At 37.5% G+C, this 11,726-nt stretch overlaps 2 protein-coding genes across 2 annotated transcripts; one reads left to right on the top strand and one right to left on the bottom strand.

Annotated features, from left to right (window-relative positions):
- The first annotated feature begins 5,418 nt into the window (after nucleotides 1-5,418).
- Nucleotides 5,419-8,575, top strand: LOC137743810 (heat shock cognate 70 kDa protein 2-like). Its single transcript, XM_068483747.1, has 2 exons — nucleotides 5,419-5,632; nucleotides 6,644-8,575. Exons 1-2 carry the CDS (start codon nucleotides 5,419-5,421, stop codon nucleotides 8,377-8,379), a joined length of 1,950 nt encoding a protein of 649 aa, XP_068339848.1. The 3' UTR covers nucleotides 8,380-8,575.
- Nucleotides 8,576-9,266: 691 nt separating this feature from the next.
- Nucleotides 9,267-11,508, bottom strand: LOC137743576 (uncharacterized). The gene is made up of 3 exons (XM_068483496.1): nucleotides 11,377-11,508; nucleotides 9,791-9,980; nucleotides 9,267-9,673 (listed from the first exon to the last, which is right to left on the bottom strand). The coding sequence occupies exons 2-3, from the start codon at nucleotides 9,959-9,961 to the stop codon at nucleotides 9,602-9,604; spliced, it is 243 nt and encodes an 80-aa protein (XP_068339597.1). The 5' UTR covers nucleotides 9,962-9,980; nucleotides 11,377-11,508; the 3' UTR covers nucleotides 9,267-9,601.
- Nucleotides 11,509-11,726: the final 218 nt, after the last annotated feature.

Raw genomic sequence — 11,726 nt, 5'->3', positions numbered from 1 at the left:
ACGGAGTGACACAAGTGAAAAAGAGGCGTGACATATATATATATATATGTGTGTGTGTGTGTGTGTGTGTGTTGGTATTAAAATTCAGATGGATGGAGTCTTTTAGAAGTGGAATTGCTATTAGAGATGCAACATAACTGTAGCAAAGTCTTTTGATAATTGCACGTGCAACTCTGACATCAAATGGATAGATACATGCTACTACATAATTAGCAAAGTACCATTAGGCCATCTCCAACCAAAGGGTCCAGAGGGCGGAAAATAGCCCGAAAACCATCTCCAACCGAGGGCTAAGCCAGAGGGTTCGTGGAATCTGAAAGGGCTGGAGGGCTAGCTGCAAGCAGCCAGCCCAGGGCTGGCCAGAAAACTGATTAATCATGTCGATTATAACCGACATGAATTCTTAAAAAGAATTTTGAATCCAACGGCTGGCTGGCGCCAGTTACCGTTGGATTCAATTTTTTTTTTTTTTTTTTTTTTTAGGTTTTTTGGGCCTTTTTTAAAAAAAAAAAAAAAATCTATTTTTTTTCCTATAAATACCTAAACCATTCCTCACAAAATTTTCACCATTTCAATTCTCATATTTTCCTTCCTCTTTCAAAAATCTATCCTTCAATTTTTTTTAATAATTTTGAAATGGCCTTGTCTGCAATGAAAGGTAAGGATTGGACCCGAAAAGAAGATGAAGCTCTTTGCAAGGCTTATAGATGTGTGTAGAAAGATAGTGTGAGGGGGAATTGTCAAACAAATGACGGTGTTTGGACTCGTGTGTCCAAAAAATACTTAGAGTTCTATAAAGGCACCACTCTAGTGAATATTCAAAACCACGAGAGTTGTTCTTCAAGATGGAAGAAACATCTTCAGCCAAGTTTGAACAAATGGCATCAAGCATTGTTAGCAACCGCAAGTAGACATGAAAGCGGCGCTAATTACTACGACAAAGTAAGTGTTTGCACAATTTATTTTAAATATTTAATTATATTACATTTAATTTCATAAATTAATTTCCTTTAATTTTTTTCTAGGTACACCAAGCGGAGGAATTGTATATGGACAGCAGCTCGAAACCCTTTTAGTTTCACAGTTGTTAGGACATTTTAAAGGGTGGGTGTTATTTGAAGATCCACCACAGAGAGCTCCTACGCCGGTGTTCGGAACTGCATCCTCAGTTGTAGATATAGATGAAGATGGATCTCCAACCATTCAATAAACAAGGGTAGAAAATCCGTCTTCGGGTGAAGGTTTCATACCTAGGACTATGGGACGAAACAAGGTGCGAAGGTTGAAGGAAAAGGGCAAGGCAAATGATGATTACACCGCTCAACATGAAGTGGCGGCCTTATTGCGATTATTGGCGGAGCAAAATGCCTTTGAGGCGGAAGAAAGGAAGTGTAGGCATGAAGAACGGGCCAAACAAATACAAGAAGAGATGAATGATAAGAATATGGAAAGGAACACTTCGAATTACATTCCAAAGAGTAAAGCCTATTTTGATAGGAAAAAAAAAAAGAAATTATGAGCCGACGACAGTTGTTTACCTCTGACTATACTCCTACGATGGCGGATGATGAAGATGATGTTGATTATGGATATTAAATTTTAGTTGTTGTAGATTTTAAATTTAAGTTAATGTTGTTTTCGAATTTAATTTGTAGTTATTAAATTTAATTTGTCGTTTTTAAATTTTAGTTGTAGTTTTTAAATTTAAGTTGTTGTTGTTTTTAAATTTAAGTTGTTGTAGTTTTAGAATTTAAATAATAAATTATGTTTGGCCCTATGGGCCTCGATTGGAGACGGTTTTTTGTGATAGAGCTAAAACGAGCCCTTTGGCCCTTTGGCCCTCAGTTGGAGATGGAGGCAAATATGGCCTTGTATTGTTCATTAAAATATTAATATCTTGGAGGGCCAAAGGGGTAAAACGAGCCCTCTGGCCAGCCCTCGGTTGGAGATGGCCTTATTAGTTGGCTAGTTTGCTTTATAGACTAGCTAGCTAGGAGCCTAGGAGGCGTGGTTAGCTCCATACGAGAAAATAACTAGGGATTTGGGCCATTCGGATTCAAATCGTGGGGATTCTAGGGATTTCACAACCGCAAAGCTACAACTGAAGTGACCGCTGCTGTGGGAGTGTACAAATCTGCTGCCAAAGATTAAAGCAGCTCTTCTTCATGCATGCATCAGCACAGCTTTAATCTGATCAAAAGAATGATCTGGACTGATCACCTATCACAGCTTCACAACACATGAGGATCGACCAAACATGTATATCTCCAGAAATATGTGTGTGTGTGTGTGTGTGTATAAAAAAACCTATACATATCTATATGTATGTGTCTCTGTATGACGACAAAAATAATAAAATTTGAGACAAGGTTTAGTCTAGCCAAGACTGCATGCTGAGATTAGCTAGGGTCCGGAAGACATAATAACTTTGTAGAAACTAAAGTTATTTTCAGTTCTTTATCCTTCGACTAAGCTGTATTTTAGATCATTGCTGATCTTCAGCTTGGCATTAGGTTGACATATATAGTTACACTTTTCGATCTTTATTAGAAATTTAAGATGAGTATTGATTAGGAATTCATTCAGGTTTTAAGATAAGTGAAGTTAATTCACTTTAGTGTTGTAAAAGGCAGAAAACAACTATTTACTGTTATACTTATAAAATAGTTTTTTCTTTAAAGGGATTGTACCGGTAGTTTTACGCATTTATATTTGTTTTTTTTTCTTAATTAGAATTACGATTTCACTATTGTATACTATGTTTTACCAGAGAAATTATTTTCCAGAGTGCTCGAAACCCCACGTCACCTTTGACACATGCATCACCCCTCCAATCAGTTGATGCCACCAGCAGCCCCACTAAATTTGAATCCACTATCCTACATATTAATCCCAAAACTAAATTTTAAATTTGAATCCACTATACTACATGTTTTTGCTGTTGTCCATTCTTACTTCTGCATCAGGTAATCATATATGTATGAAAACTGGGTATAATCGTACTGTCATTCAAACCAAGTTTATTGACACTATCATTCGTAATTCACAGACAGGTTCATTAACAAACAACATTATCATTCATATATTTTTGACAGAAGTTTCTCTCTATTTCGTACTGTGTGTCAGTTTAATGATTCTAGGGCTGTCGCAATTGTTGCCTTTGAGCTAGTTGTTGGCCAAAATTTTGCACAAAATTTTACAGCTAATCAGATACACTGAACCAACCCCAAGAGGTCCTTCAACATATGTATGCTTAACATTAGAAATTAGAACTCACATGCAGAGGTTCATTCACATTATAAACCTACATGAAAGGTCCACCACTCTTCTATGCAGGTTTCATTAACATTACAAACCACATTAATTAATAGGTTCATTACATCTATTATAAACCACATCCACATGAATATGTTCACTAAAGGAACTCGCCTACATATTAGGTCCCTTAATTAGAAGTTCAGGTTCATTAAACACATAAAAATTGGATAATTGGTTTCACTATTATAAACCCCATTACTGATCCATTGCCAACCACATACAAAATAATTTGCAGATTCACAACAAATTTTAAACCAAGGATTGGTTGTTTTCAAACCTGTGAAGAAGGTTTAGTAAAAATCCTTTTCTCACATATTTTAACTTCACAAACAATACCTAGTCACAGAATTTGTAGAAGCATATCAGTTAATGTATACCAGCGCATAATATTACAAAAAATTTCTCCAAAGAAAGACAACTTTTCCCAGATTCGGAGATTCCACATTGACATTTGCAGCAACTTCAAACGGGTTATCAATTGTAACAGCTGAATTTATTTTGGTTGGACTGTAACAGCCGAATTTAGAGAGAGCAGTAAAGTTTAGGACGTAAATCTCGGGAATAAAGGACAAGAGGTTGCCGTATGGGAGAATGACATATGGGGTAATACTATTTTGGACCACAACTTGGTATTGATTATAGATGGATTAGACCTCATACAAGTACTACGGAACAGAACCGAGATTCATTTGCCCCTATAGAAAACCACAAATGTAACAGAATGTCCAAGCCCACAGGAGAAACCCAAAAATCGATTACCGAACCCACTTTGTTGGTATGCGTGTTTTCCAAGCTGACACCGATTGATACCGACAGTGTCGGTTACTGACATTCGGTTTTCGATCAGTCCGGTGCGGTTTGTGGTGGCGGTAGCTGATTTGTGACGGCGATGGCAAGAAGGGGGTGGGAGGAGGAATCTTGGTGGTGGTGGTGGCTGGAGGCAATAAGTTGAGAGAGAGAGAGAGGGTTTAAGATGAACGACGGCTAGGGCATATCGATGACTGGAGAGGATTTCTTTTAATTTTATTTTACATTGAGTCATTTAAATATAGGCTAAATTGTAGCAAAGGTCGTGAAGTCATACCATAAGTTTAGTTTTGATCTCTGAACTCTACTAACAGTTGCTCTTATCCTCAAATTATGCCCCGTGTTGCACTTGTGGACTTTTCGTTAACTCTATCAACTTTTAGTTATGGGGTAAAATGGGTATTTAATCTAAAGATGAACAAAAAATAATTAAAACTAAAATCACTTTGTCAATACTTAAGGAGTTCTGATCATAATCAAAAAGTTTCGTGAATAGGTCACAAGATATTTTAAGGAGGAGTTCTTCCTCAATCCCCTCAATCCTCGAGGAGCCAAGTCTTTCTCTTTAAAATTTTATTTTCTTATTTTTTGGATGAAATTTCTACTTTATCCCTCAACTTAATGAAAAAGTTGACGGAGTTAATTAAAATAATTACTAGTGCAACAAATGACATAATTCGAGCTATTAGTAGAGTTTAGATATGAAAACTGAACTCGTAGTATAGATTAGATACCTTTGCTCCAATTTAGCCTTAAATATATTCCTTGTACAACTTAATCACAACGTTTGAAGTGTCACAGTACGTTGTTTGGTCCAAATATTCATAAATTTGTAGATCTTCTTAACGTTCTAATACAACCGTTGCCATTTCACCAAAAAAGGAAACTCATGTTTGTCATTTACAACTAAGTTCTACTGGTATTTCATTACATTTTAAGTAATAATTTTTAAGTTCAAATCTCGTAAATGGTAAGTTCATAACCAATTTATTCTTCCAACTCTTAAGCTAAGAAACTCATGTTTTAGAAAGAGAAAATAAAAACAGAAAAATTAAAAATCTCATATTCCAGTTTTACTCTGTCAAACCACACATTCGCTATAAAATATGGAAACAGTTGGAGAAGAAGCTTCTGGAAACTCGGTCTATGAAATCCCACACAACTCGATCTAGAAGGTTTACTCTGTTATATATCTACATGTAACCATCGGTTCAGCAGTATAACCTAATTCACCTTCATACTACTCACAAAAAAGCAAATTTCATTCAAAAGGTTTTTTACAAGTTTTCAACAATGGCTGCAAAAGGGGAGGGTCCAGCGATCGGCATCGATCTTGGAACCACCTACTCATGCGTCGGCGTTTGGCAGCACGATCGTGTTGAGATCATAGCCAATGATCAGGGTAACCGGACGACGCCGTCCTACGTTGGTTTCACCGACACTGAGCGCTTGATTGGCGATGCCGCAAAGAACCAGGTCGCCATGAACCCCGTCAACACTGTTTTTGGTGAGTATACCTGCACATCTAAACCTCGTTTAATTGTTTTTTATTGTTTCGTTTCTGCAGATTGCATGCATGATTTGTCTAATATGACCTTTGATTGAAAGATTGTGTGTCTTAGGGTTTCATGGTGGTTTGATAAGGCTAAAGGTTAAATTGGTCATTGTGATTCATTTGTGCATGTGTGATGACTCAAGTAAGTAAATATAAATTGGATTTGATTGATAAGATGGTTTTATTTTATGTATTTTGTCGCATCTGAAAAAATAAATGTGGATAGTAATTCGTCGTTGATTATATACTATTTGATCACATTTTTAATCAGGGGTGTATGACATCTCATAATATATTTGATATATATAGTATCCTTTAAAGAAAAACTAATGAAAAGTTCAAAAAAAAATTAGTTTTAATAAAAAATGACAAATGAAGATGTAATGAATAGTACCTGAGAAATATAAAAATGTGGTTTTTCGTTAGAAGTGAACAGCACCATGAGTTTTTCGTTAAAACTCTCATCTTTTAATAAAAAAAAAATTAGAAGAAAACATGTCATTTCCTAAGATTTAATTTTGTGAATCACAATTCAGTGTAGCCTTTGTTTCCAATATTTTTTTTCTTTTTTTGAGATCCTGGATAAATAGGAAAAGAGATTGGGCTCCACGTTTGGACTTGAAAGCGAGATGGCTGATTATTGTGGTTGAGTGATGACTAAAGATGTGTGATTACTAGTGTGTAGATTTGATGTCAGTGACAGATAATTAATGTACTTGTTTTAAATGTTTTAATCTCAATCTTTGGTATATCTAAACATGATTTGTGATAGTACAGTTGTAATTGTTGTTTTTAGGTTATTGGCATCTTATGCTTTGATTATGATGTTTCCCTTATAATGATTTGCTTGATCAGTAATGTTTCTTTCATTATCCTTTTTTTTTTCTTTTTTTTTCTTTTTTTTTTGTCAAAGCTTTAATATCCAAATTTTGACCACTTTTACTTTTGTTTGCTCTATGTTAGATGCAAAGCGTTTGATTGGTAGGAGATTCACTGATGCCACAATCCAGAGTGACATGAAGCTATGGCCTTTCAAGGTCATTGCTGGTGCCGGCGACAAGCCAACAATTGTGGTTAACTACAAGGGCGAGGACAAGCAGTTTGCTGCTGAGGAGATCTCGTCTATGGTTCTCACCAAGATGCGTGAAATAGCAGAAGCCTACCTCGGTTCAACCGTGAAGAATTCCGTTGTCACAGTCCCGGCATACTTCAACGACTCTCAAAGACAAGCCACGAAGGATGCCGGTGTGATTGCGGGCATGAACGTTATGCGTATCATTAACGAGCCAACTGCAGCCGCCATTGCCTATGGACTTGACAAGAAAGCAACTAGTGTTGGTGAGAAGAATGTCCTCATCTTTGATCTTGGTGGTGGCACTTTCGATGTTTCGCTTCTTACGATCGAAGAGGGTATTTTCGAGGTCAAATCTACCGCTGGTGACACTCATCTCGGGGGTGAAGATTTTGATAACAGAATGGTGAATCATTTCGTGCAAGAGTTTAAGAGGAAGAACAAGAAGGACATTAGCAATAACCCCAGAGCACTGAGGAGATTGAGAACATCTTGTGAGAGAGCAAAGAGGACTCTTTCTTCCACTGCTCAAACAACTATTGAGATTGATTCGCTGTTTGAGGGTATTGATTTTTACTCCACCATAACCAGAGCGAGATTCGAGGAGCTCAACATGGATCTCTTCCGAAAGTGTATGGAGCCGGTGGAGAAGTGTTTGAGGGATGCTAAGATGGACAAGAGCACTGTCCATGATGTTGTTCTCGTCGGCGGTTCTACTAGAATTCCCAAGGTGCAGCAACTATTGCAGGATTTTTTCAATGGTAAGGAGCTTTGCAAGAGCATCAACCCTGACGAAGCAGTTGCGTATGGTGCGGCCGTGCAAGCTGCCATTTTGAGCGGTGAGGGAAATGAGAAGGTGCAGGACTTGCTCTTGTTGGATGTCACCCCTCTTTCACTTGGATTGGAGACTGCCGGTGGAGTTATGACTGTTCTTATCCCACGAAATACTACGATTCCCACCAAGAAAGAACAGGTTTTCTCAACCTATTCGGATAACCAACCTGGTGTGTTGATTCAGGTATATGAAGGTGAAAGAACAAGAACTAGAGACAATAACTTGTTGGGCAAGTTTGAGCTCTCAGGCATCCCTCCGGCTCCAAGAGGTGTGCCCCAGATCACCGTTTGCTTTGATATCGATGCGAATGGAATCTTAAATGTCTCTGCTGAGGACAAAACCACCGGGCAGAAGAATAAGATCACGATCACCAATGACAAAGGTAGATTGTCGAAGGAGGAAATCGAGAACATGGTTCAAGAGGCGGAGAAGTACAAGGCAGAGGACGAGGATCACAAGAAGAAAGTGGAGGCCAAGAATGCACTCGAAAACTATGCTTACAACATGAGGAACACGGTGAGGGATGAAAAGATTGGTTCGAAGCTCAATCCGGCGGACAAGAAGAAAATCGAGGATGCAGTCGAAGACGCCATTCAGTGGCTTGACGGGAACCAGCTCGGTGATTGTGATGAGTTTGAGGACAAGATGAAAGAGCTTGAGAACCTCTGCAATCCCATCATTGCCAAGATGTATCAGGGTGCGGGTGCTGATGTGGGTGGCGGAGCCCCGGACGAAGATGCTCCTCCGGCGGCTTCAGGTGGTGCTGGACCGAAGATCGAGGAAGTTGATTAAGAAAAATTTTTTTAGTTCCATGAACTGCTCTTTTGGTTTGGGCAATCACAGTATGTAGTTGGATATGTCTATGTTGCGAATTTAGTTTTTTTATTGGTGCTATGGTTTATGAATTTCGGTTCATATTTTTCATTTTCCATCCTGCTCTTTGTGACCGATGATTAATAATCTTTTTATTATCCTAAATTTTCTTTTGCTACCAATCTTGTTTTATTCTTTTGATTTAGGTGAGTTTGTTTCAAACAGGTATTGTTTGGATTGTGTCATCGTTCTCGCCGAACTGTTAGGGTTTGCAACAGTAATGTTGTTGATCCTAAATTACCGTTGCATGACTGATTGGTTTTTAGTCCGATGCTCACATCTAACACGTCACTATCGGACCGGGAGGATGGCCCCTCGGGCTGAGAAGTGAGCTTCTCGGACACGCATGTTAAGCCGAATCAGCTCATGTTGATAAGAGCATTTACTAAAAAATAAAGATAAAACAAAGCCTTGTTATACAGACGCAAAGACTTAGGACTAGGTTGGTATTAATGTGCTTTTTGAAAAAACAATTGCTTTTGTTGTACTGAGAAAATAAACGGTTGTAAAATAAAGCAGCTTAGTGTTCTGTAAACTTTAGTTATAAAAGTGCTTTTAACAAAAATAAATAAATAATGTCTGAATGCTCGGTAAAATTTTTTATGTATAACTACTGTAAATATGCAAAAACGACGAAAATGGGCATGGCAGTGAATGTGGAATATAATGTTTATCTTAAGAAATTTTTTTCATAATGTGTATCTTCCCTATTCACTTACCTAAAAAACAGGACCATCAAATAACTTAACAGAACTTAAATCCAATTCAAATTTTAAATAAATTAGAGAAAAAAAATATTTTCGCAATTAAAGAGAAGAAAAAGAGGATATTTTCATAATTCATTTTTAAAGTTAATTAGGTTTACAGATCAATGGAAAATATCATTAAACCAAATTAGCAACAGATTTTCAAAAACAATATGTCCAGAAATTCCCATACCTATTGAATGAAGCAGGGAAATTATACGTGAACACTCTCAGGTGTTGCAATAGAAACACGGTTGTGCTGTCCACACACCCCTCTTAATTTCCGGTCATCGGATCAAATGAATTGACGATTAAAGGACAAAAATGGGTGTGTGATAATTGATGACCCCAAATAATCATGCATCAACTTAAACAATGTTCCCTACAAAGCCAAACTACTTCCTTCCCCTGCTCAGCCTCTGCAAGTGGTAATTGATGCTTCCCATTGACTTTCTGTTTTTGTTGCTCTGTAGCGAAAGGATCAGGTGCATTACGATAGACTTCAAGGAATGAAAAGAATCGATGCAAAAAAGGGAGAACAAAATGAAGATGCATAATCCAAAGGAAAACAACGAAAAATCTACCTGAGCCTCCATACAAGTACCCAAAAGTTCCTTCTGCTTTACACACTTATCATCACAGAGCTGGTTAGTAGCCATGCAGTTGAGAAATGCTATCATTTCCTTCATGCAAGGTTTGTGAAAAGTCCCAAATTTCTTTGGATTTATATATACCGTACCAACCTTCCGACCCATTTTATGATTTGAAGAACACCTATCCAAGCAAGAAACTGTTAGGGGTACCCGACTTTTGAAAGAAGACTGGAGAAGTTCAGTTGCAAAGAAAATCAAATACATCACGAGAAAAGCTACAACAAACATGACCACAACCACCGCTTTGTATTTAAGTTAAACAACTACTTTCACCAAGGTGGAAGGTGCTCATGCATGGTCTTATCCCATGAAAATCTGGGTTTAAACTTACATAAACATTTTACATAAAGCGGCAATGCTGTAACCTTTTGCAGTTCAACTACTAACAAAAAATGCCCCCATAAAACCCAATGTGTTGCTCAGATTAGAACTCCAGCCTGCAAATCAAACAAGTCTCATCCCAAGACAGTACAATCGGATGTCCATTGGAATTGTCTCGATCTACTCACTAAGAAGAAGTTCAAAAGACGGTTTTTGGGAACAAAGGGTTTTTGGATTTGTCTCAATTTACTCATTTTTAATTGTGTGCCACGAAAGAAGCTTCCTTCATCTACTGGATGTATAAACCCTATGAAATATCACAATCAAATGCATTAAAACATTATCGCACAGAAAAGTAATTAAAAGATCTCATACGGTGATCATTAAGGCATAGTTTTACAGATGTAGTATTTGTGTTCTTGTCCTAATGTAGCTTGCACATCCATCATATGTTTTGCCTACTCACTCTACCATACAAAAGGTTTGATTTGTAAAAAGTAAAACAATTTGAAACAACTAAGCGCTGAAAGAACTTGTATATCAATGAATGAAATGCACCATCATTGTAAAATTCTTTCAGCCTCCAGTTCCACCATAACAGAAACAAGGGTGCTCACAAACTTTGACAGAGCAAAATTACAAAGCTTGAAAACCAATACCACACACTCTATTAAACTACCAAAACAAGTTCAGTGAAATGTTATAAAACTTGAAAACCAAGACGCGGCACAATCAAAATATTCTTTCGGATCTCAGCAAGCCCAATAATCAGTATGGATTAAAAACAGTAATGAAGTTTGCACTGTAAATGAGCCGGAACAAATTAACCCAATTGCAGCGTAAATCAGCGAGGGCAAACTAACCCGCTTACAGCGTAAACCAGCTAATAAGAAATTATCCAGTTGCATACATTAACCCAGCAAGAACAAATTAATCAAGTCACGGTGTTAATCAGCAATCAAAAAATTGACCCAGTTGCAGTGCAAATAGATGGATAAGCACTAGATGCAAAATGCTAATTAAATCCAATTAAATTAACAAACTTTACATTTTCCCCCAATTTTCACAACCTACGGAACACCATTTGGATCAAAATCAAGTAAAAACCAAATAACAACGGAAACCCAATTCTACAAACACAGAAATAAAAGCACGATAAATTTAAAAGAAATGGAGGAAGGGAAGAGCAAAATTACCGAGTCGGTGGCTCTAACCGCGGAGAATGAGAGAGTGATAACGAGCGACAATGGCCACTCTAGGGCTTGCTGGTTTTTCAAAATGTTATTCAATTTTCAATTGGGGATTTCCAGAGAACGCCGAAGTTCTTCGCAAATGGGACTGAGAGTGAGAGCAAAAGGCCCTGAGCTGAATTGGGCTAGGCTAAATTACAACCTCATCGTTGTGGGCTGACAAATTCTTGGACAATTAGCTTGGGTTGGCCTATTAAAATAGACAGATAAAATGAAAAAAATAAAAAAGGACAATTGGATTTTTAGAGTCTCGTTCTTTTGGTCTACATCGGGTGACAATAAAGTTTTAGCCTGGC

This window comes from Pyrus communis, chromosome 8, assembly GCF_963583255.1.
Source record: "Pyrus communis chromosome 8, drPyrComm1.1, whole genome shotgun sequence".
Classification (NCBI taxonomy): Eukaryota; Viridiplantae; Streptophyta; class Magnoliopsida; order Rosales; family Rosaceae; genus Pyrus; species Pyrus communis.
Note: the sequence above shows the minus strand (reverse complement) of the source record. Positions and strands in the feature narration are given on the sequence as shown.

Excerpts from the sequence above, each read along its gene's own strand:
- LOC137743810 (XM_068483747.1), top strand. The coding sequence starts at position 5,419 with ATGGCTGCAAAAGGGGAGGGTCCAGCGATCGGCATCGATCTTGGAACC. Across the intron at positions 5,633-6,643 it reads CCCCGTCAACACTGTTTTTG|ATGCAAAGCGTTTGATTGGT; the intron begins GTGAGTATACCT and ends GCTCTATGTTAG.
- LOC137743576 (XM_068483496.1), bottom strand. The coding sequence starts at position 9,961 with ATGGGTCGGAAGGTTGGTACGGTATATATAAATCCAAAGAAATTTGGG. Across the intron at positions 9,674-9,790 it reads GTACTTGTATGGAGGCTCAG|AGCAACAAAAACAGAAAGTC; the intron begins GTAGATTTTTCG and ends CTTTCGCTACAG.